At 36.7% G+C, this 24699-nt stretch overlaps 1 protein-coding gene across 1 annotated transcript in view; it reads left to right on the top strand.

The window, feature by feature from the left end:
* LOC139971516 (uncharacterized) overlaps positions 1 to 22794 on the top strand; it is a 38708-nt gene extending 15914 nt beyond the window's left edge. Inside the window, exons 3-15 of the mRNA XM_071978072.1 lie at positions 2356 to 2446; positions 2980 to 3059; positions 9082 to 9161; positions 10217 to 10403; positions 11083 to 11238; positions 11726 to 11791; positions 13119 to 13187; positions 13933 to 14009; positions 14210 to 14307; positions 14861 to 15064; positions 15859 to 15987; positions 16572 to 16798; positions 17063 to 22794. Coding sequence (XP_071834173.1) covers positions 2356 to 2446; positions 2980 to 3059; positions 9082 to 9161; positions 10217 to 10403; positions 11083 to 11238; positions 11726 to 11791; positions 13119 to 13187; positions 13933 to 14009; positions 14210 to 14307; positions 14861 to 15064; positions 15859 to 15987; positions 16572 to 16798; positions 17063 to 17758 — 2160 coding nt within the window. The 3' untranslated portion in view covers positions 17759 to 22794. The remainder of the gene's footprint in view (positions 1 to 2355; positions 2447 to 2979; positions 3060 to 9081; positions 9162 to 10216; positions 10404 to 11082; positions 11239 to 11725; positions 11792 to 13118; positions 13188 to 13932; positions 14010 to 14209; positions 14308 to 14860; positions 15065 to 15858; positions 15988 to 16571; positions 16799 to 17062) is intronic.
* Positions 22795 to 24699: the final 1905 nt, after the last annotated feature.

Below are 24699 nucleotides of genomic sequence, written 5' to 3'. Positions count from 1 at the left end.
GATGGGGGTGAGGTTGGATTTTGGAGGATATAAAACCTATTCCCCTCTTCTTGTTTCACATATCAAACTATTAAGATTTCATTCACCTCTCCTTTTCTGAGAAAATGGTCTGAAATATCATGGCTTGTTTTCTCCTATGGTTTAGCTTTAATAATGTGCTCACAGCATGAGAATCTCTTCTGGGTTTAGGGAATTGCGGTTTGGAAGTCATAATGACTTTATTGAAAAGCCACCCTGATAAGAGAAAACGAGTAAAAACTCCTCAGGGGATGAGTTACCATCTGTTAAACTTGGATATGAATAGAGATTCATTCTTTCTTTTCTTCTTTTATGCTTTTCTGCAAAAAAGATATTCAAATGGAGTTTGAAAAACTTCAGTGCCCTCTTCGGAGGCATAAATGAATAAATGTTTTGTTTTCTTTGTGGTAGGTGGGTGAGAGGTTTGATGGGAAGTTGCAAAAAGACCGTCCTAGATTATCTCTACTTCACGAATGCTTCCTCGAACTTTATGAACTTAAGTTTAACAATACTAGAGATAGTGCTCTAAAATTTATTTAAATTTTAAGGTAATTATGTAAAGGAAGAGGAGGCAATCTTAAACCTGTAAGGTCGCCAGCCGTGTGTCAAAATTGAGTGGCAATTCCGTCTTCACCTATAACGAGCAAATTATAAGCAATTTCACCATGCTGCCACAATTTGACAAAGACAAAGATGTGTGTAACTGTGCTGTTACTGTGAGGCCTTATTGGAAACCATTCTCATCTCCCTTTAAAAAGTACAGTGTTTTGACTTCTGAGTGTAATTCATGTGCAATGTACAGTACAGTACATGCCTGATAAACACTAAACCACAAAACAAGGGGAAGATAAGCTTACGAAAAGCTCAAGGGAATTAGATATTTAAAATAAAAAAGGTTTTCTTTTGCAGTATAAGGCACTTAAACAACTGACACAGATTCTCCCCTGTTTCATGATTACATACATGTTGTGACAGCCAATATACTGTAGAATAATTTTGCATGTTCAAGGATAAACATGCAGCATTAGATAATATTGCTTGTTGTTTCCTAGAGCGTGTCCTTTGGATAAGGAAAGCCAAAGTTGCCCTGTGTATCTTTCCTTTCGTGAAAATTTCTTTCTTTTCGTTGAGCAAGCTTTTAGATTGGCAGATCTCAATTATTTGTGGTATTTTTAAGAGGATGGAAATTATTGGAACCAATGATTTAGCAAAATGTCAAAAATGCTTGAAATGTTGAAATCCATCTTGTTTGACTTACATGCTACTGTAGGGCATTGCCGTCATAGAATTCTAATTTCTGTAGCTAAGTGTACAAATTTACACAGATTCATGATCTTGAAGCAAAGTTTCATCCGAGAGGGACTTTAGATTAAGATTTCTGGTTGATTGTAGACAGACTTTATAAAACTGTTACTATACCCCCCCCCCCCACTGGTATTGAATTCATGTATGATACTGTAAAAACAAACATATCAACTTCATAGCTCTCTGTACGAGAATACCTGCAGTTGTAGATTTTTCATCACATGTACCGTACTAGTTAAAGGAATGTGAATTTGTAGAGATCGTGCCTCCTTATACATTACTTCGTTCAGGACTCCTACTGTAGTGTCCCGCACACAGGAGTCTCCCTCTGTCATCCAGACCACCACACATCTACCGTACACTATGTATATCATGGAGCTATTACCCAAATAGCTCGCTCCTTGGTTATATCATGGAGCTATTACCGAAATAGCTCGCTCCTTGGTTATATCATGGAGCTATTACCGAAATAGCTCCATGGTTATATGCAGATAACAGTCAGACTCAAAGTATGCAGACTACATATCTAATGACTATTAAAACACCTTCACACCACATCTCATGCTTTGTACTGTAGGTGGCAGATATAAATAAACTTGTACCAACTATTTTTGGAAACCAAATCTCTATGAAAATGGAACTTTTTGTCTAATTGCTCTCAGCAGTGTCCCGACCACACCCGGTCAGATATCCATGATTAGATGTCAAGATTACATACTGCACAGGTGTGCAAGATTCAAGGGCAATTTGGCCTGTGTACAGAAAAACTGGTGAAAACGAAAGGAAAAACATGTTCATTCCATCAGGGACAGGTGGGGAATAGGGTCTAGTGGTTTGGAAACCTTACATAGTCAGTTGTTGATCACTTGGAAATGAAATATTGTCATTATGTTAATTTATCTATCTATTTATTATTTCTTTCTTTATTTCTTTATTTTTATTTCTTATTAATTTCTTGTTTTATTAATGAATGAAATTATTTTATTTATTTATGAATAATTAATTTATTTATTCATTATTTTGCCTCACCAGGTTAAAACAAAAGTTCAAGAGCTGTTTGATCAAGTATGTTTCATGCTGGGTGTGAAGGATAATCACTACTTTGGATTATGCCTGGAAAATGGTAAGTTGATCCACTGTTGGAAGCTGTAGTATAATATTTATGATGAAACCAGTATTGTTGAAATCTACAGAGCTCTAGATATATACAGTCTACGTAAAAAGTTGAACCAAACAACTTAAATTTCTGTAAAACTTAATTAGAAATTTCCACGTTCATAATCATATGACTGTCCGGCTGAACTTGTGGAATTTCTGTAAATTTCTAGAATGTACTAACTCACGAGAAACAACCTAGATTCAAAGTGATGAAATTAGATATTGATGACTAAATTTGTGAGATTACATGGCAAAACTACATGATTTAGTTTGATAATTCTCATGTGACTGTATCCCTCCCTATCCACCCAACTTCATTTTGAAATTCGTGTGAATGGAACCATACTTTCAATGGTGGAACTGAGCTAGCTGCACAAGTGTGCTGGTGTCTACTGATGACAACAACTTCAGTCACAAATGATTACTAATAGGCCAACCATTTTTTTGCATTTTGCCTTTTACCTCTTGACAAAAATGAACTTTTCCTATTTCCTACAGATAAAGAATTTGACTTTCTGGATCCAAAGCACAAATTGTCAAAGTATGCACCAAAAGGTTGGAAGTCTGACTCAAACAGCGTAAGTTACCATTATACATTTCTACCCCTCCATACTGTATGTGAACTGTATATATTTACTTCGTTCCTCGCTTACCTGTCTCCTCACAACCTTACCATTCTCGTTCTACCGTGTATATATGTTAGACTCTGTCTGTCTGTAAGTCCTCAGTCATGTCACGCTTGTTCACATCGCTGGTGTGATAGGGGAGAGGAAGGAGAGTTTGAGTTGGTCTCTTGCACATGGTCAGAATATTTAAAATATCTTCTCTTGACACAAACATTGCAATGCAACCAGGTCACACTAGCTGCGTTCTGTCAGGTATTTTCAAGAACAGATACCGTAATTTTAACAGCCCGGAGAATACTCTAAAGATGTCTAATAGTGAGTAACATTGTCTTCACTCATCATGACTTCCCTGTCTCATCTAGAGCACTCGGTAAAATTGTAGATCTCTCCTTGACCAGTGATCAGCCCATTCTGGCCTACTGCCCTCATTTCTCATTCTACCACCCATATTGTCTGAAACACCAAAGGAGAGTAGAAAATCTCGAAAAAAAATATTACCTTTGGTACCGTATTTCATTATGCGCCTTTCTCAAGGCTCATCTGATTTCAAGAACCAAAAATCAATTTCGATGGTTTTATTAGTGAGCTGCCACTAGCTGCCACCAATTAGTGAGCTGCATAGCGTTCTATGGTACCTTGGCAAAAAGAACAGAGGGAAGTCACGCATGGTAACAAAACTGTTTTTCGGTAAATTCCATAAACAGACTACGTACCTACCGCAAATAGTCTGCATTTCTTTCCATTGTTCTGTTGTGATCAGCATTTTATGGACACTTGTATAGAAGAGAGAAGAAATTTCCAGGGGTGGAAAAGTACCGCCGTAGTTTTAGAAAAGTACAGTAACACTAAATTTGAGCTACGTAGATCTGTCGCATGAGGAACTTCCTTAAAATGGAAACGAAAGAGAAATATTTTATTCACTTGTTTAAGTCAGTTAATCTTGTCTTTATAGAGAGTTAATACAACTAAGGGAAATTACCAAAATTTTCTACATTTAAGGGAATTTAAAAATTTAAATAGTTAGGGAAGTCTGATAAAAAAAAAATGTTTTGGTCTTTTCTAATATTATAAATGAAAAGAGATACCATAGATTCTGTACAGTAGATTGCAACAGTATCATGCAGCACATTGCTAATGACATTATTATTTAACTTTTGCTTAAAGTAGTTTCTCACATGACTTTAGATTACCTTAGTAAACTTGCATTGAAATCGTTGTGTGACTGATCACCAGTCGATAGTGCCACAAGGAGTGGAGGAAGCACTGGGAGAGGGGATGGAAAGTGGATGAAGAAAGTAAAATATAGTTGAATAAAATAAAATTACCTTGGAAAAATTGAGCACTTGCTTTTCATTTGGGAGACTGTAATTGATTCATACCTTAGGAGAAGCACTCTGAGTGTACAGTAGTATTCTTACAGTAGAAGTGAAAACTGATATTTTTTAAAGTTCTGCCTTTATTATGAAACCTCACACCTGGTCATAAATCATACTTAGATTCTGACAAGTTCAGACACAAAACTTCCTGGAAAGTTAAATCCCCTGGTATAAAATATGATGCCGTTTATCTTCAATTTTTAAAGAGGCCTATTGCATTAAGAGTGTGTACATGAGTTTTTGGTTATGATGTTGGAAGGCTCAGTGACTTTTGCAATATTGCTGGCTGTGCGTTTGTGTGTGTGTGTGTCAGACTGTCAGTCTATGATAAAAAATCTTAAAGGGATTTGAATTATTAATTGGAATAAAAAATAAAAAATTCTATACTGGAAAATCCCTACCATTGAATTGGTAAGGATGCTTTATCAACAGGATATTTATTATTTACTGATTCTTGATACCTTTCTTTCTAGGTTGCCACATGAGTAAATCTTATTTTGGTGTGCATAAATTCATGACTATTGACCACACTATGAATATGTTTAGTTAGTGTAACCACTATACGTTTTCAGTCCTTTTTTAGGGGTGGGGGATTGGGGCAGGAGGGGATTGGGGCAGGAGGGGATTGGGGTAGGAGGAAGTCCCAAAAGCTTTTTTAAAAATAAAATTTCTTCTTGAGTGTTGCTTATTAACATTAATCTTTATCAAAGAGTTAAATGGTCAAAGGTACTGTACAGCATATATTTTAATAGTGTTGATGTAACTTTTTAAACAAATTTGAGGGAAAAAAAAGAATTATGAAGAATCTACAGGTCTTTAAATATATTTTAAACAGAGAAGATACACTAGTTCAAAATGTGGCCTACTGTATATTATGATTTATGACATTTATCCCTCAGTGCACCATCTGAGGAAAGACTTTTTCATCAAATATTCAAAAGGTTTACCACATGCAGTGGCAGGACTAATTTATCAAGACTGTGAGATGTTTTTATTCCACAGAGAAATTCTTGACAACTCGTTGTTCTCTGTCAGGAATGAATTTGTACTCAGACAGTCTGTTTGTACTTGTGTAAAAATTACAAAAGGATTCTATTTTGCTGAGTAGCGCAGGAAGATTCACATTTGTGTATACAGGCTGCAGTCATCTGTACCACAGTTCAATGTTTCAAACGGTTTTATAAAATGTCATACATTTGAGAGAAACTGGATGTTTTATTTCAAGTTGGTCCTTTGTAACAAAAAAATGTCTTTTGGTTTGCTGTCAATTTTGAGGATATGATTGAGTATTACCATATCTCATTGGCTCTATTGATAATTATTAATATACAAGCAGGGATATGTCTATGCTTATCAAAGATCTTAAGAGGAAATTTTGAAAGGCTTAGGGTATTATTTCATCGTCTTATATCGTGATGCTTAATTGAATTGTTGCCAGTGTTATCTTCATCATCACTAATCATTTCCTAACACTTTGTGAAGTGGCTAGAACTTTGCGAGAGTTCTGGGCAGGGAGGGTGGAGGATGGCAGATTACCTAGAAAAGTTAAAATTAGAAAATCAGTTGCAATAGGTCCAGACTTTCTACTACACTAGATGGGGGAGGGGGGGGGGTGGAGTTGTTGCTAGGGTTCATTTAGTTGATGCAATTTTTTAGGACATCATTGGTTTTATTGGCAAAAAGTGGCTTGTATCCTGTGTCTTTTTCTCTTTGTTCGTAAGTTGTTTTTAATTTGATTCCCCAAAGAATAATATAGATGAAGTTAAGACTAGTCCAAGTCCCAATCTAAAGACTGTAAAGACAATTTTAGACAATTTCCAGTTCGCTTGAAATTGCAGGAGGTAACGAGAGAACTGTACATTGGAAACGAAAAACAAACTGGTGAAAGCACTTAGTTCATTGAAAATTACTAGAGGTCATTTCTGTTTGATTAATCACAAGGCAAAAACACAGACTATTAATATGCAGACTTTATAATTAAATGAGAATGCAAGAAGCTGCATTAAAGCAGCCTCTTTAGTTTGGTCGGCAGTTTTTCCAAACCTATTACTCAAAATAAGATTACAGTCGGGATTTTAAGACACTGGTGTAGATCTTTCCACCAAGTGAAGGGTTTCATTAGTAAGTAATTATAGATCTTGATTGAGACCTGGACATTTTGCTGTCCGAACAGTTTTCATTTGTGATATATCAAAGCACAGTTAAGAACTGCATAGACATAAAAAAAAAAACTATTTTACTTTTACGTCACTCTTTCAAGTGAAGCTTGGCTACAGTTGTAAAGCTAGTAAGCTCTTTGATATGAAAAAACAGAATCAAACACTACATCCAATTTAAACTCAAAAACCTGCTTTCAAGTAGAAGCCAAGTGCAGAAGAGTGCCTTTAATTTCATTTTGTTTGCTCTAAACTTTTCACAAGGAACACTTGAAGTTTACAACCAGACAATGTTTGCATCAGAAGTACCCCATATCTCAAATATTTGTCCTTCACCTTCCTTAATCTCTCTGCTAGATACATTTGAACTTTGTCCTTGTACAAAGTTGGAAAATCTGCTAGAAATGATGGAACTTCCTTGTACAAAGTTGGAAAATCTGCTAGAAATGGAGTGAGACTTTCATGTGATACCAGCATTAATAATCCAGATTTATCTGAATGCTTAAATTCCTATAAAATATTTATAGTTTAATAACCCAAAGGAATTCTAGGGAAGGTCAAACTTTCTACAAACAGTCCTAGACCAGTGTTGTTTACAATTGCATACTTTTCTTTTGCTTTGTATGACATTTTATTTAACTTTTATTTAAGTTTAGAAAAGAGAAGTTTTTTGGTCTTTTTGCTTTTATTGAGTGGAGGGGGGGGGGGCTGGTTCTTTTGGCCCCCTAGAGCAAGCCTCCTGGTTAATAAAGTAAGCAGTAGCAACTATATTTGAAAGATTTACAAGTTAAATATAACTTGTTGATGGACAAGATTTATATGAGACATTTATCTGCGGTTGAAAATATTTTTTCCCTGCAGGTGAATTTTTATAGTAGCAACAAAATAGTCTTTTGTATGGTTTGAATATCAAAGATTGCTGTTTATCACCCTAAGGCTCACAGATTGACAAGCTTAGGCAAAGGTCTCTTGTTAGGTCAAACTATTTTAATTGTGTGATGGGAGGCATCTTCTTTCAATCCAAAGATACCATGTTATTTTAATTCATTTAGCAGAAATTTTGATCTATCGGTTTCTAACTGTCATTCCACTGAACTTTAGATGGAGGGGGGAGAAAAAATCATAAAATATCTCCAGAATCTAAACAAAAGAACTGTCAACTTAAGTAATGAGGTTCCATAAATATTTGCAATAGTAAGTTGGAATTCTCATCAGCCAAAATAAGGATGATTCTTTTTTTCTTTCTTCATTGCTCTCTTTTTTTTTTTTTTCTGTCTTACTAGAAGAAGGATTTTTTGAGTCTTATGTTCCTTTGAATTCTTTACTAGTCTGAAACAGGACACAGTGGTTACCGTTTGTCTCTGTAAAGCTCCTACAAAATATATACACTGCATATATATCTAAGTTTGGATCTGATAACAACAACCCTACAGTAGTACTGTGTCTGGTAAATCTAATCCCCATTAGGGAATAGCTAGCTGATAGACTGGGTCACAAAGTTGACTACAACAAGGAGACCACTGAGGAAGGTTTTGATTGAATGGAATGTGCCTATCAGGAAGTACATTTATGAAATCAAGCAGTGAGTGGTTTGGACATTCATCAGAGAGAGGGAGAGAGAGAGAGATTCAAGCAGCATTTTGTAGGGTTTAATAGCTTCCCACAGATCAACATTCCTGTAGAGGGGCCTTCTTCAAGGTGCATTGGAAAAGGATGCAATGATAGAGTGGAAGTGTTTGTTGCACTATTTGATGAAAAAGGGGGGGGGGGGGATTTACAGGGAGAAAGGAATGAAGGAGTATTAACTTTTGAGTAATAATGAATAATGAATGTCAGGGTTTAAAATTTTCAGTTTTCAAATGGCATGTCAATTTTGAACATTTTCATGAAGACATTTTACTGTACATGGTTAATGACCATTAAGTATATTTACCATCTGATCATCAGAATTTTTTCGCAAAATGGAGGAAAATTCTTTGTGCAATCTTGCAAAACCCTTTACCGAAGATAACTGGGTTTTTTATTCTTAATTACTCTTCAAATATACTAAAATGGTTGATGTGCAAACAATAGTACATGGATTTTGTGTGCTTGTCATATTGTGTGTGTGTATGTTGGTGTGTACACATGTTATGGCGTGACACATGCTGCTTTAATGACTGACATGCAACTTGATGCAATGTGATAAGTGTAAGGTAGATATGATGTGTTTTGTTGCTTTTGGATACAGACATCATAAATCTTAAATGCCATTTTGATTTCATTTCTCAGAACTGCTGTATTATGAATGTACACTTCATCAAATCATCAGATTTGTACAGGGAAGGTGGGAGGGGGAGGAAGGGGGCATTGTCATATTCCCCAGTCTTTGAAGCCTGATGGTTTTTACTAAAATCATCATTTGATTTATCTTTTCTTTTCCACCTATACATCTCTTTTCAGTCGTCTGATGACAAGAGCAGCTCTGCATATTCTGTCCTATTCAGGGTTCAACTCTATGTTGAGCATGTTTCTCTTATCAAGTAAGTGTAGAAGTATTAAAGGCATTGAAGAATCACCCCAAACCGCGTGCGGCCATCTGAAAAATTTAACTTTCTGTTGCTTGCAAGTGACAGTAATAAAACGTGGTACCTTGTTATCTTTAGCTGGACCTGAGATGTCCATCGCTGTATCGTTTGTATACTGTGCTGTGGGTATTGACCACAGCTGTATGTACTGATTGTACACTATAGTGTCTAATTACCGACGGTAGCAAGCTGTGTGTGTATTTTCTGGGATCGATGGTGGTGTATAACACTTCTGTTACACCTCATTCGAAACTAGGTCAGATTACCGGCATTAGACGTTTCTTTTTGCATGAGTCTTCACACCCTTTAAGCTATCCTCCTGTTTAATTATCCATCAAAAGTTTGACCAACATTACTACTTGTAGTCCATCATTTAACCACTGCACTATCATATATACAAGCAACCCTTCTCATTAAGGTATCTTAGTGATCAATTTTTAAGTTGTTGACGCTTGACTCCTGCAAACGACCTTTAACCTGCACCAAAATAATAGGTGGCCTTGATTTTTTTTGTATCACTCTCCCTATCAAATATCAAACTTCTTTGACCTGCCAAAAGTCAGTGATTATGATTTTACAACCCTCTTGTCCTTTGGTGGATTTCAAACTTGATCTTTCTTGATATCTTTTTGGTCAATCCCTTCAAACTTCCCCCATGTGGTTAAAGTGCTCAATGACTTTAAGAAGCCCCCCCCCCGGCAATCCCCCGTACCTCTCCAAAATGATCATAGTCAAAGGGGTCTATAGGTTTTGATACCTGTGTAACTGACTTTTACCAATAGTTATCAGTTTGTTGTACTGAATTTCCAGCATCAAGCTGTTTAAGTTGAGAATCATCTTCTCAAATTCGAGATACTGCACAGGTACAGTATATAATGCAACTAAAGAACTAATGAGAGAGAGAAACCTAGAACAGCCATTATGGCGTTAACTTGTGATACTTTAAGAAGAAATATTTGTTCTTACGTTTCAATCTATTTCTGTCTCTAATTTACTTCCTTGCCTTGTAGGGATGATGCTGCCAGGCATCATTACTACCTTCAACTGCAGCTCAACGTGATAGCCGCTCCGGTATTATGTAGAGAGGAAGCTTGCTTTGTGCTGGCGTCCTACTCCCTCCAGGCAGACCTCGGTAACTACTCAGAGGACAACAACAAGGGTCGATACTTTGAACCAGCCAAATATTTTCCACATTGGGTAATAATTCTATCCGTATAAAACGTGTAGAGAACAGTTTATCGATAATTCAATAGAGCAAGAATATTTTGAATAAGTCAAGCAATACAGCATGTAGCAAGGTGGAAAATATTCCTTTGATTGCAAGGCATTCTGAATGTTGATGCAGACTTTTCTTTCATGTTTCTCTTTCCAATCTCAACTTAACATATATGCACTTTTCTCATCAACCCAAAGATTGGTAACATTTTATAGTTATGCACCCTCAACCCAACCCCTCCTCTCCTCTCTGTGCCTCCATTGGCCCAACTGGTCGCATTTCCTCTTCCTCCCAAATCCACTATTTTTAAGTCCTACAATTACCTAACGGCATCTATTTGCATGATTTTTGCTTTCTACTTTGGTAAGGTTTTTGGGACAGTTCAGTTTAAAATCTTCTGGAATATGAATGTTTTGTGATCAATGCCCCCAAAAGGAATTTTTGTAATGACATGCTCTGTTTCTTGTCCCCTTATATTCTCTATGAGAACGTTATGCTCATAAAAATTGTGAGAAACGTGAATTTTACTGTTAACATGCAGTAGTTGCAAAATGGTACATAATACTCACTGTATTTGATTTCATACACAGCTTCATCGAGAATTGGTATACCTTGTCATATATTCATGTTTTATTGTTGGTGGTATGGTCTGCCTTTCAGGTCATCAAAAGGAGGGGAGAGAATTACATTTTAAGACATGTGCCTGCCATGCACCAGGATCAGCGGGGCACCAGTAGAATTTTGGCCCAAAAGGCCTTCATAAGGGAAGCATCTACTACTATTGAACATACTATGCATTTCTATAGGCTTAAAAAGGTAAGTAAAACAAAGCATTGTTTGTTGTCAACACCATTTTCCTTGGGGTGGGGGTGGGGGGGTAGGGGGTTATCTTTTCATGGAACATCTAATTGTCAGAACAGATTGTGTAAAATAGTTTCATTTTGAATCTGAAGAGCTTGCCCTCTTTGTTACCATGAACCAACTATAGATGCTTTCTTGCCCAGAGCAAGGAGAATATATACATAATTTTGAGGATGATAAGTTTCAGGCATTCTAGTCTTTCAAGTACTTGATGCAAGGAAAATCCTACATGGTCACCTATGTTCAAGACAGTTAAAAAAAATGTTTAAAGTTTGAGATGATTTTGTTTTTCTGGTCGTGTCTTCTTTGGTGCATTCAATGATGTGGATGCCTATTTAGTATCATTCTTGAAGTTGAATGTTACTTTTCACTCAATTTTAAGTCATGTTTCATATTTAAGAGAAAATTAAAGACATGGTTTTCTTCTCTACCTCCTTGGCAGACTAAAACGGAAGAATCTCCTTCCATCTGGCTCGGCATTAGCACAAGAGGTATTCAGCTTTATAAGGTAAGGCTGCTTTAGTCATTTATTCATATGCCACCCCTCCCCATACCCTGCAACCTGCCAACACAAAAAAGCAAGGAAAAGTATGATTTAACTGTTAATTCCTTCTCTACGTAGTTATACTTTGAATGATAACTTGGTGTTTCTTGCCCTGCCCTCTGCAGTGGAAATAAATCTCATTTCAAAAATGTTATGGTCTGTTTTGGACCAACAGGCTGCCAATTTATGACAGATTATTGGCAACCCCTGTCAGGTTTATGAAACCACCTGACCATTCTTGACTGATAGATCTGATAGGTTTATGACTAGCTGGAATTCTAATCAGATATTTAAAGGCAGATATTCCGAAAGAAAGATGGGTTTGGGGAAGTTTTTTTCTTTTCTTTCAGTCTGAGGGAGAGGGTGGATGTTGTAATAGAGTATAATAAATGGAGGGAACACAGCAGTTAGTTAGAAAGTTATATAGGGGGACAAGAGAAAGAGTTGAGTCTTAGTGTGAGGGGAGTGGCAGAGATCTAAGACTTGAAAAACCTAACAAGAGCAAGTTACATGATCTCTTGTACAGTTTGGTTGAACTAAAAAGGATTACTATCATACTTTGCCTGAGAACAGTGTCTGTGTTACGGTGGGCAGGTTTGTTTAGACATATTTGACCCCCTTCCCCACCCTCAATTTCACCATGTTGCACTAAGAATACCAGGAATTTTCTATTTTTTTATGGTAGGAAATTATTTGATTCTAAATAGATTCCATATAACCCCTCCCCCCCCCCCTCCCTCTGGCCTGCCATAACTCTGGCCCAGAATATTCCAAACTGATCTCTTTTCATCTTGAGTTGACCCCACCTTAGAAGGATTTATATTGAAGGTTATAATTTACACTGAAAATTACTTTGGAGCAATTTCAACTTTCTAAACTTTGGAGCCATACAACTTGAGCAAGACCTGTTCTTTGCCCCTTATTTTCATTTGCATTTGTCTAAATGAATCACTGCATATTAAAGAATATAATACTGAATTGCAATTAGCAACTTGTCACAAATCTAAGAAAATTTGTTTTTTTTACATTATCTATAATATGCCAATTTAAACTTGGCCAATTCCCCCCCCCCCTTTATTCAGCCTGTTGCTTCACCACTTTAAACAATTTCAGTAACAATTTTGATACCTTGTAAATTGTTAAAAAATTTTGTTGAAGTGTTTACATGTAAACGCATAACTTTTCTATGAAGTTTGATTCTATTCTGGTTAATTTCTTAATATTCTGTTCAAAAGTTTTGGGGCTTCCAGCCTGTTTTCAAATCATGCGTGAATGCTTTTGTTTCTTTCAGGATTCCGGTGAAGGCAAATATTTATTATGTGAATACGCTTGGGGAAATATAAAACGTCTTCTTTTCCAGGTAGGTAAATGGCTTTTCGTTGAAAGCAGGAAGGTGTGCTTTTAACATGTTTCGAAGAATTTTTAGTTGATATAGCAAAAAGGGAAGTTGCTTACGATTTTCAAAGTTTGAAAAAAAGGTACACTTGTTGTTTGTTTGCTAAAGATTATTGTGCAATTTGTAGAAATGACTTCCAATAAAATATCTTGAAATGATACAGTTAATAAACAAACAAATAAGCTGATTCTGGTATATTCCACTAAAAATCAAATAGATTATACAGAATCAGACTAATGTATGGAGAACAAAGTTTGTGTGTGGGGGGGGGGGGAGAATATGAAGCATATACCAAGATAGCTCCATTGTCAGGCCAAATCTCTTATATTTGTACTGAAGTCATGTGATGAAGGTTACGTTATACCTGGGCCTATTACAGTATCACAATTTGCTAAAGGAAAATGCTACCACTCATGATATTCTTTGCAACCTTTGGAGGAATGGCACTGTACTGTTTTTGTGCTCCAAACAATTGCAAGGCAGCATAACATTGTGTGTAAAACTGACATCATTTCTTTACTGATGGTATGTCAAAGCAGATTTAAGCATACCTACAGATATAAAACACACTCTGTTTTTTCGATATCACAGTAGCAGGACTTGCCTAGAATCCAAATGTTTTGTAGAATTAAACTGTAACAAATAACTTTGATGTTCAAAATAATGTGATATTATGTAATCAATTTTTTTTTTTCCCATCTTGTATCAGAAAAAGAAATTTGAACTTCATGTTGATGGAGTCGGTCATGGAAGAAAAATAACTTACTACACAATAAGTGAAGCAAAGTAAGTTGCACCATTCCAAATATTTCTTTTCGATACTTTCATTATTAATTTAAGCTGATGACTGTTCTGGATGTTTGTATGCTAATGTATGCTAATGAGCTCCGAATAATTTTCACCCTCTGATATCTTTTTCATTCTGTCAAGAATGCTGTGAATGTGTTTTAGTGACCAAGAATTCTTTTCTTTGTTATGCCCTACAGATCTAAACATCTTCTGAGGCTCTGTAAACTGTCACATTCTTTTCAAATGCAAACACAAATAGCAGTTGATTCAGCCAAGAAACGAGAAAGCACAGCAGGTAAGAAGGGCAGAAATATGAAGGAAAAACAAAATTCTAATGTTTACATATATTTTTTTCTTTTCTCTTTCAAAGCAACCAGCATCGGGTAAATGCCATGTGGGTTTTTTAAATACATTAAAACTTTTGTAATTACTCTGAAATGACCTCTGACAAGTGGACTCTGATTTTTAGGGTATTATTTGGAATCAGAAATAAAACACAGATCTGCGCTCTTTTTATTTTTCGATCAGGTTAATATAGTCCTTTCTGAAGCATTTTTGTTAACTTCTTTGTATATCTTGTACACAAAGGTAACAAAAGATGGCTTTTTCACCTCCAATTCATTTGTTTATGATCCATTCATCTCTCTTCATTGTCCTTTCTTGACTGCGCATACCTCATGAATTCCTATCGTATTTCTGTTGTTAGCCTCTTAGAAAATGTGTGGGTGTCTTTTTTTCCCTTCATTAATGCCAGAGACTGTAAGTATTTGTCATTTAGTCATGCATGCCAGGTTTCTTATTCTAAGATAAACAATTGATTGTTTCAATTTTTCTCCATTTCATCGCAGAAAAGAAATACAGGGAATCTTACATAAGTGGCGATGTCTCTTGGTCAGACATGGATAGCTCCATGACGACCACCTCGTTTAGCGAAATGTCATCGAATAACGTGGGAGTTCAGAGGAGATCTGTTGTGAGCAACGTCAGCTCCTTGGGAATGTCGGGGGTCATCTCCGAAGATGGACGGAACGACAATAGACTCAACTGTGAAGGTGAGATTTTAAGGAAAGAATTTATAAAAGATGATACTTTTTTGGTCATCAATATTGATGTCCACATTTTGCATGCCTACACTTGCTGTCCTGAAGCTTCCCGTTGAATGAAGTATTTCCCCTGTTATTGAGGATTGTTCAAATAGACAATTAAAATACCTCAGTGTCGGTACCTACTTTTTAGAGTGGCTGTGTAAATTTTTGTTGGAATTTGAGCATGGGTGACCATTATTGAACCTTCTAGCATATTTGGGGACAATACTGTAGACCTTTGAAAAACACCTGATTGTGCTTGCAGTCTAACTAATGTTACCAAATACAATGGAATGTACCGGAATATTTCTATGTATAAATGTATCCAAATTGATAAAACAAATTATAAAAAATTTCATAAAATATAAAGAAATGTATAAAAAATGTATAAATGTATGTGTAAATACACTGTAATATTTGCCACCAAGTACACTGGAACTGACATATTTGAGTATAGATGTCACAATAGATGTAATAGAAGAACCTTTTGAAAGCTTGTCTACAGCAGTGCAGTAGATCTACTGCTCTCTTCAACACATAGCTTTCTCTACATGTAAGCATTGAGGCTGAAGCCGTCAATTTTTTTCATTAACTGTTCAGGATCTGAAGTGGCACTATTCTGATAAGATGAATTGTTTGATTTTGCTGTAGAAAAAGAACTTTTGACTGTTGTATTTGGTGACTGAATCTGCTGAGATTAGAATCAGCTACATATTAACTGGATATAAGATGGATTTCTCTTTGTCTTTCAAATTTTGCAGAGAGAGATTCCCGCACTACAGACGAGATGGTAGCCATTTCAAGCGAGAAGCCTGGCCTCGATTACAGACCTGCAGCTACGGCAGCAGCTGTAGCCGGAGGCTCTATCAGGAGAGACCCTTTGAAGTCCAGTAAGTCTTTCTTATGACCCCCCCCCCCCCTCGTATTAAGAACTCTCCTGAACTACCTTAACAAGAGGGACATTTATCCCTATTTCCCATCGTCAGATATTCCTGTCAGAAAGTTCTTTATTTGACGATATTGCCGAACTGGTGTCACGATGCACCAAGCTTTATTCCTTCTTCCAGTATCATGCTAAGAATTTAGTTTACAGTGCAGTGATAACACAGAATTAACTTAAACTGTTTAAGTGGAGTTTCCTTCTCTTTAAATGTTACAGGAAAATGACAAACTTAATTCACCAACCTTTAGTATGGTTTTCAAAAGAAATGAACATGCTATTTGCACCCTGATCAGAATATTCCATTGTTCTTAACCTATGGTACACCCCTCCTATCTCCTTCTTTACCTATCATACACCTCTCTTTTCCTCCCCCTCTTTCCCTCCCCACTTTCCCTCCCCCTCAATCCTCCCTCCCCCACCTCTCATTTATAAAAATCGCTAACTCTTCTGAAAAAGGCCCAATTGTAGAATAGAAACTTTTCGTCTTTGCAATGATCTGACATAAAAAGTCACAATTTTTTACATGCTCAGGTGGTTCTCGGAGGATGAAACGTCATTCTGCCATGTCTACGGACTCCTCTCACCACACTGATTCTCCAGTGGCTACTTTCAGTAGGAAAAGTTCTAGCAGGGGTCTGGGACAGCAAGCCCCAGTAGGAGAGATTCCAGTCAGTGAAGAACCTCAGGAGAAAGGAGTGACAAAAGAAGAGGATGGTGAAAGTGACATCGACTGGGAATCTGAGGAGGAAGAAGAAGAGGTAAATTGTCGCCAGTCATTATTTTCACAAATGTCAAATATTTTCCAGTTTGAATATGTCGGTGAAGTTTTCGTCAAGTTTAACATGAGTTGTTAAAACTGTTCACTGGCTAGCCAGATGACTTGGTGTAATTGATTTCTTAGTTGTATTGAATTATGGTCTTCATTTTTGTAAAACATAAGATCAGAATTTGACTAAATTTATCCCTTACCAGGAATTTTTCACTCATGAATGAAGCATTCTTTCCTCTGTGCTTGTCAACAGGCTGATGACGAGGCTGACGCTGAAACGACCCTAAGGGATACCCTCACACCTCCCATCACGACAGAAGAGTCCACTACGCAACAGCCCCATATGAACATCATCGACCCTCAGACAATTCAAGCTGAGATAGCAGCCAAAGAGATGAACGCTCCTTTTCTGAGCGCTCTCTGTAATGACAGATCTCTATTGATGATGCATCAGGCATACGCACAACAGACCATGCTGGCTCAGACCAACGAGCAAAATATGCTCCGGACGTCCAGCAGCCAGGGCTCAGATTCATTTCAAGAAGAGACGAATAGCAAAGAGAACGATCTCAACAATTCGGTCACGACGCTAGTCAGTCACAGCTCCATCGAGTCAGACCTCCACAACTGTTTCATGGACCTGCTCCACGCTAACTCTTCCACATTTCTCAACTCAACGGAGGGCGAAAACTTTGCCGTGTCGATGGGACAACTTGCAAAACATCAGACTCTTTCAAACTTGCAGGAGGTGGATGCCTCGATAAAGCTGACGTTGGAGATCGCCGGTGCGAATGACAGAAACAAATGCCAGACACTCCCTCCGAAGATGAACGCCAGCGAACAGATGCTGCTCATGGCGGGGGCAACCAGTGTCATTAGGGAAGAATATGTTTCTCATTCTGCTCCTAATCTATCTCCAGGTGCCCAAGTCACGGTCACTTCTCACTGAGATGGTGAATGAATCATTGTTGGTGGGATGAACCCTACACTCTGGAGCTATCAGAGTCATTGACTATGGCTCTCCCCTCGATGGGGTCGATTCACTAGAGGAATACGTTCACGACTGATATGGAGCACTTTTGGTGTTGTGGTATCCAGTTGCTGCCAATCACTGATTAAGTCTGAACTTAATCACATGACAAGGTGCCCATTTGTGTTTTTATGATCACAGTGGCTGTGAATGGTTGATTCAGTGCTATATTGAGGGTGTTTCTGGTGATGACCTAACTGAAGGGCTTCTCAATTGAGGAAGGTATTCACTAATGAAAAGGTGGTGTCCATTCGGTGCTTTGGAAATGGCATTCTCTGTTGATGGATGATTCAAACACCACACCACCGCAGTGTTTCTCATGATATTCTCATCATGCTCACATGTGGAATGTATTCAAATGGCATGGTGCCTATTTGGTGCTGTGTGAATGAGAGATTTCATTGCCATGCTCAAGGTATATCTCATCATGAGGCATTGTGGAATGTATGCAAAATGGTATGGTGCCCATTTGGTGCTGTGGAATGTACATTCTCTGTGAATGAGACATCCATTGTCCTGCTCAAGATGTCACCCATGCTGTTCTGATCACGGGCATCTCACTATGGGAAAGTACTAAAAATGACATGGTGCCCATGTGGGGCTGTGTACATCACATTTTTTGTGAACCGTTTCAATGTCAGGCTCCAATTGTCTTATTTGGCCCTATAATTAAGTGGCATCTGAGTATATAGGACACTCTACAAAGACACAGAGCTCAGTAGGTTGGGGTGAAGATCACAATCTCTGTGAACGATAAGTTCAGTAGTATGCTCAAATTGTCTCATCTTGCCCCAATAGAAGGGTGTCTGACTGTAGGAGAGTCTTCACATGACTCGGTGTGCATTTGGTGCTGTTGTAGTCAAAGGCACTGTGACAACTGCAGCATCATAGATGATGAGATTCAATGAGCAGGTGGTCATTTATTATGATTTTCTGCTTTAGGAATTTAACCCAGTGACAACCACATCACACTGGTTTGAGACTACTTTCAAAATAAGAAGAGAGTGTAAAAATCTGTCACATGAGGGATGTAGCTGGATAGTGGTTATGGGAACTATTACAGTGAAATGCATTGATTGGGTTATGGAGAGAGGAGTGGTTGGATAGGTTAAGGTTACCCAGGGTGGTATGTGGGGTGGTGGTTATCACAGTGGCATTATTGAAGCCCAGTTCTAACTTCTGTAAAGAATCACAAGCTAGAAGTGGTAACTCTCAGATGAAGAAATCCTGCTTTTGAAGTGGAACAAATGTCTGATGAAATAAATACCTAAAAAAGTTGTTTTTGTTGTCAGACTTGATCTAAATCATGGTAATGGGAGAAGGGCTTTTTGGGGTGAAGGGGGTGGGGGTGGTTTGAAGTGCTGAACTTGGACAACAAAGTAAGGTAGCCCAAAGCAAAATATAATTTAAATAAGATCTAGGTCACAGAAAATTACAAACTACCTCTACTGTTAACATATACGGAAGGAAAGCTATGTAAACAAAAATGGATAAGATTTCTTTAATCTGACATAGTTCATGTTCCATCTTGCTTTATTTAGTTTTGAATGTAAGGGAGGTATTTTGTTACAGTCTTTAGTATTATTTATATGCTTTTTACTTAGTCCCACCAGCAAGACACACAATACGTACTTCACATATCAACTACTTAAGAAATAATAACATATTCTGACTCTTTTTTACCTTTTGTCTTATATTGCTGTTTGGCAGTCATAAATAAAGTTTGTTTCATTTCTTCTTAACACAAACCTGAATATTGAATAGCTTTGCTTTCTTGAGATGGCAATCGTGTCAATGACACCATTCTCCAAAAACAGCAAAACTACTTTGCAGTTACCATCATAATATCTCCTAATTTTCTAATTAAAGAAATCTTAGCTACCTCTTATTAGAAGATTTTTGAATGCCACATTATTACAATTACATTAATATTCAAACATTATCTGTTATATTACCATTTAAATTAATAATTGTACTTCCTTTGTCTATGCACGTTGTGTATCCTTGACTTATAATGTAGGCTTGATTATTTTTTTCAACTAGTGATACGCCTTCTTTTAGAGTCTTGAATATCTCAAAACAATGTAAGGCTTCTGAGGGTTTCCTAATGGGAATGTTCCTTTGGAGGAGTGACTTGGCTAAAGTAGTTTGTTTTGTTTTATCATAAGCTCTCAATAGTCGAGTACATGCACACTATTAAATGAATTATTAAGTCAGCTTCATAAATTGTCTGTCTGCTATGGTGCTTCCTAGTAGCAGCGTCTAGTACCGCCCAATAAACATGGCCTTCTTGTATGGTATCTTAGTTTAACAGGTCACTGGGATACGTTAAGAAGTACTTAGAGCTGTAGTTGCTATGGATATTACTACTAGAGGGCAGGCACTCAATGGAGGAGTACTACAGACACAAGCAATACCAGATCTGTTTGGCAAAAGAAAATTAAGTTTGCCAAAGATCTTGTAAGTCTTGATTCAATTCAGTACTTAATGCACCTAGGCAAATCTCCTTGGAACCTGGAAATACTTTTTTCCGTGAGTAGTGTGACCTGATGAAGTTAAGTACTTATTTTCTCACTTAGGGAAATCTTCTGGGTACTTTGGGTCGTTTTGTTCCCTGAGTAGTATGACTTGATGAAGTTAAGTACTTATTTCCACACTTAGGGAAGTATTTGGGTACTTTTGGTCGTTTTGTTCCCTGAGTAGTGTGACCTGATGAAGTTAAGTACTTATTTCCACACTTAGGGAAATTTTCTGGGTACTTTGGGTCATTTTGTTCCCTGAGTAGTGTGACTTGATGAAGTTAAGTACTTATTTCCACACTTAGGGAAGTATTATGGGTACTTTTGGTCGTTTCGTTCCCTGAGTAGTGTGACTTGATGAAGTTAAGTACTTATTTCCACACTTAGGGAAGTATTATGGGTACTTTTGGTCGTTTCGTTCCCTGAGTAGTGTGACTTGATGAAGTTAAGTACTTATTTCCACACTTAGGGAAGTATTTTGGGTACTTTTGGTCGTTTCGTTCCCTGAGTAGTGTGACTTGATGAAGTTAAGTACTTATTTCCACACTTAGGGAAGTATTTTGGGTACTTTTGGTCGTTTTGTTCCCTGAGTAGTATGACTTGATGAAGTTAAGTACTTATTTCCACACTTAGAGAAGTATTTTGGGTACTTTTGGTCGTTTTGTTCTCTGAGTAGTGTGACTTGATGAAGTTAAGTACTTATTTCCACACTTAGGGAAATCTTCTGGTTTCTTTGGGTTGTTTTGTTCCCTGAGTAGTGTGACTTGATGAAGTTAAATACTTATTTTCTCATTCAGGGAAATCTTCTTGGTACTTGGGTTTGTTTCGTTCCCTGAGTAGTGTGACTTGATGAAGTAATATACTTATTTTCTCATTCAGGGAAATCTTCTAGGTACTTGGGTTTGTTTTGTTCCCTGAATCATGTGATTTCCATCATGGTAATCATACGGTCCTTAAAACTAATGTGCAGATTTCTTTGAACTGAGACAGGTAACTATTTATTCTACAACTTTGTAGTAAATATGTTTTTATGTTATTTAACTTCATTTGCCAACACAGCTACGTTAATTGAAGTATTAAGCATTAACAAACAGAGACATTAAAATCAGAAAAATTCTTCAAATTTGGATGTGGAGAGGTCATCTGGATACCTTGAAAATGTGTTGTTGGTGAAACTCACTAATTTTATTTATTTATTATTTATTATTGTTATTATTTAGTAGTATTATTTTCACTTTTTTTTTTGGTAATTTTTTTTTTCTCTTGTACTTTGAATACAGTAACAAAAGAGTCTGGTTGTTATATATTTATATTTTTATATGATTCTGTGATATTTTTGTAGGTTTCACTATATGGTTACCTTCCTTACGTATATGGGTTTTTTTCCCTATCCTACCAAATGCAACTCACACCTTGAGGTAACCAAGGGCTGCATTGAAGTATCAAAAAACCTCAGCCACCTGTGACTTACTTTGTACTCCAATATTGGAATATTTTGATGTTTTATGTTATTTTTTATCATAATTGTAGGGCTGTGAAACTGCATATTTTGTACCTGAAGACTTAATCTGCTTTTATACTGTACCAAAATTGCCCCAGGCAAAAATGAAACTAAATAAACATTTATTACCTACATATGTGAGTGAGATTGAGGGGGTAGCTGATTTTGTGAATTTTACACGACTTTGATCTAATTTACAAAGGCAACACAAAGTGCAACATTTGATAACCGTTTGATGTCTTATAATTGTCACTTTTTTTCTTGTTTTTTCTATGGGGGTTTTCTGATCATCCATGTGTGATGTATGCGACAAGTATTTACTAATTTGGCAAATTGTGTGTTACCCATTAATAACTTTGTAGAACCCTCTTCTTCATTAAATAGTGTCCTGATGATTTTGTTTTATAAACATTCTCTGAAAATAAAATAGAATGTTCACTTTGAGGGTAGTGTTTCTTTGAAGGTCATAATTGAGTGTATTGTTAGTTATGGAGACATATTTCATCACTCGGGTGTTTAACTACTGTGAAGACATTTTAGTCATCACTGCTATGCCCTGGCAACAATTCTAGTTTAACCAAATAAATAGACCCTATTCATTTTACTTTTTTGGAGAGAATGTTTTTGTAGTAGTGTGAGTCCTTTTGCACATTTAATCTTTTGAAAGGTGCTGGTTATGCCTTTTATCATAATATCAATAAATATATAAACCTGAATATAAGTTAAAGTTTGTTAGTTTATTGTGTGATATAACAGATGTTAAATACTCAAAATAGTCTGATATTTTCAAAACAAATGTCACAGTTGAGGCTAGACATACCACACTTACATAATAGATCAAAGTATGCCTAAGAAGGGAGTTGGGTGTCTCTCAACTCCCTGGACTAACTTAGTCCAACTAGATGAATTATTGATTGTTCAGACTATTTAAAAGCTAACTTCATCTTGTATAGGGGGGGGGGGGTGGGGGAGAGGGGCGTACATAATTTCTACAGGACAATGTAACAGCAATAGCTTTTGTCCTAATGTAGAATACATTTGTGTAATCAATGTCTCACTTTATCACCATCCATGTCAAAGCAATGACATTAAACAGATGGTTCGCTCTGGAATGAAATTTACCACTTTTTGATGAAAGTAGAGCTTTTTTTATAGTTTTTTGTCCCACTCCTTTTGTACACGCACAGTACATGATTTTGTTTTAGACTCTGTTTTTCTTTTGAGTGTGTCCGGACATATTTGCTGCTGAACCTCATTCATCTCAACAATTAATCATAAGAACAGAGCTTTTCTGTGTGCAACTATTTCTAAACAGCTGTTGATTACCCAGGAGGCCATTCTTAAAATAACATTTTAGTGTGTAATAAGGGCAGCAGACATGAAACCCTTGTTATGTAGGATAGCTAAAATTATAAAACTGTCATTACCAGTAGATCTAAGGATTTTAAATAACTAACATAGAGTATTATGTGAATCATTTTACATCCTCCCCCCCCCCCCCCTGCTCTCCATTCTCTAGGAATTAATAAAAAAGGATGAGATCCTTTGATAGAGTAATGTTTTTGAAATGTCTTTGGAAGTTTAGCATGCTCAAGGTTGGAAGCCATACAGATGACCTTAAGTTAGTGGATGGAGACGGGGGGGGGGGGGGGGTTGGTACAAACACAAGTCCTGGGCTACACACTATATCTTTGTTATCAATTATTTTTTTTAGTAAGGTCAACAGGTCAAAATGAAGTGTAAAAGTTGGAGTAGGGGGGAGGAGGATGGAATATATTATACCATGATTGAGTGCCATTGTGTCTGCCTGTGATGTCATGAGTTGTCCGTTGTTGTATGTATATTTCTTACTGTTTGTATTCTGTATGCGATTTCAAAATCTTGGGGTCAAATCACCTATGCAGATGAAAGTTTGTAGAAAGAGTAATATTTAATCTGTTAGTGTTAAAAAACACCTTCATTTGTGTATTAACCTTCATATTTATGTTGTCTTTTTCATTTTTTTTTATTTTTTTTTTTAGTATGGTATTAATGTTGCAACACATTGTGCTGCAGGTGCTCCTTGATATGTCTTTGAAAGACAATAATAATTATAATTTTGAAAATTATTTTTCATTGTTTTAGTTTTCTTTTGAAGGTTCCATGTATTGCGAACCCCACACCCATGGTTTACCCCTCCCCCTCTCTTTGTATCCTTTACTGAAATTTATAACACAGCACCTCAGTAACCCAATCATCATCTTTGGTTTATCTGAAGAACAACTCAGATAACCCCAAACAACCTCCAACCACTAAGAGAAATGTTGGTCCCCATTGGGAGATATTTCAGTTTAAAAGACTTTTATGGGAGCCGTCGTGTTGTAAATCTCTGATGTCATAAAAGCTGCTAGGATCTAACATATTGTACTTCCCTTACTCTTTTCTGTATTTTTAAGGTGGAATGTAAACTGTTGACACTGAAAGCGATGCCATCGTTAGTTCATGTTAAGTGGTTGGATATTTTGGATTCAGCATTTGCAAAAGTCATCTCCATTACAGACAATTAACATTGTAATAAATAAAAAGTCAGATAAAAAAAATATATAAAAAAGGGAAGCACATGTGGCTCTTTGATGTGATATTGAGACTTGATCTAGTTTTCAGCCTTGTGTGCAAAAGCATTGAATCCTTGATATATCCTAAATGAAATGAGATATTTTTCTTAGCTGTTTGGGAAAGTTGTTTATGACAGTCATCTCTAGTCACTTAGACCAACAATGGTTGGGTTTGTCTCCTTTAGTGGTGAGATGAATTTTGTTATACACGTACAACCCATCAGAAATTTATCCCTTGTTCTGTAC

Source organism: Apostichopus japonicus, chromosome 8, assembly GCF_037975245.1.
Source record: "Apostichopus japonicus isolate 1M-3 chromosome 8, ASM3797524v1, whole genome shotgun sequence".
Classification (NCBI taxonomy): domain Eukaryota; kingdom Metazoa; phylum Echinodermata; class Holothuroidea; order Aspidochirotida; family Stichopodidae; genus Apostichopus; species Apostichopus japonicus.
This window is presented reverse-complemented; position numbering and strand designations above follow the sequence as displayed.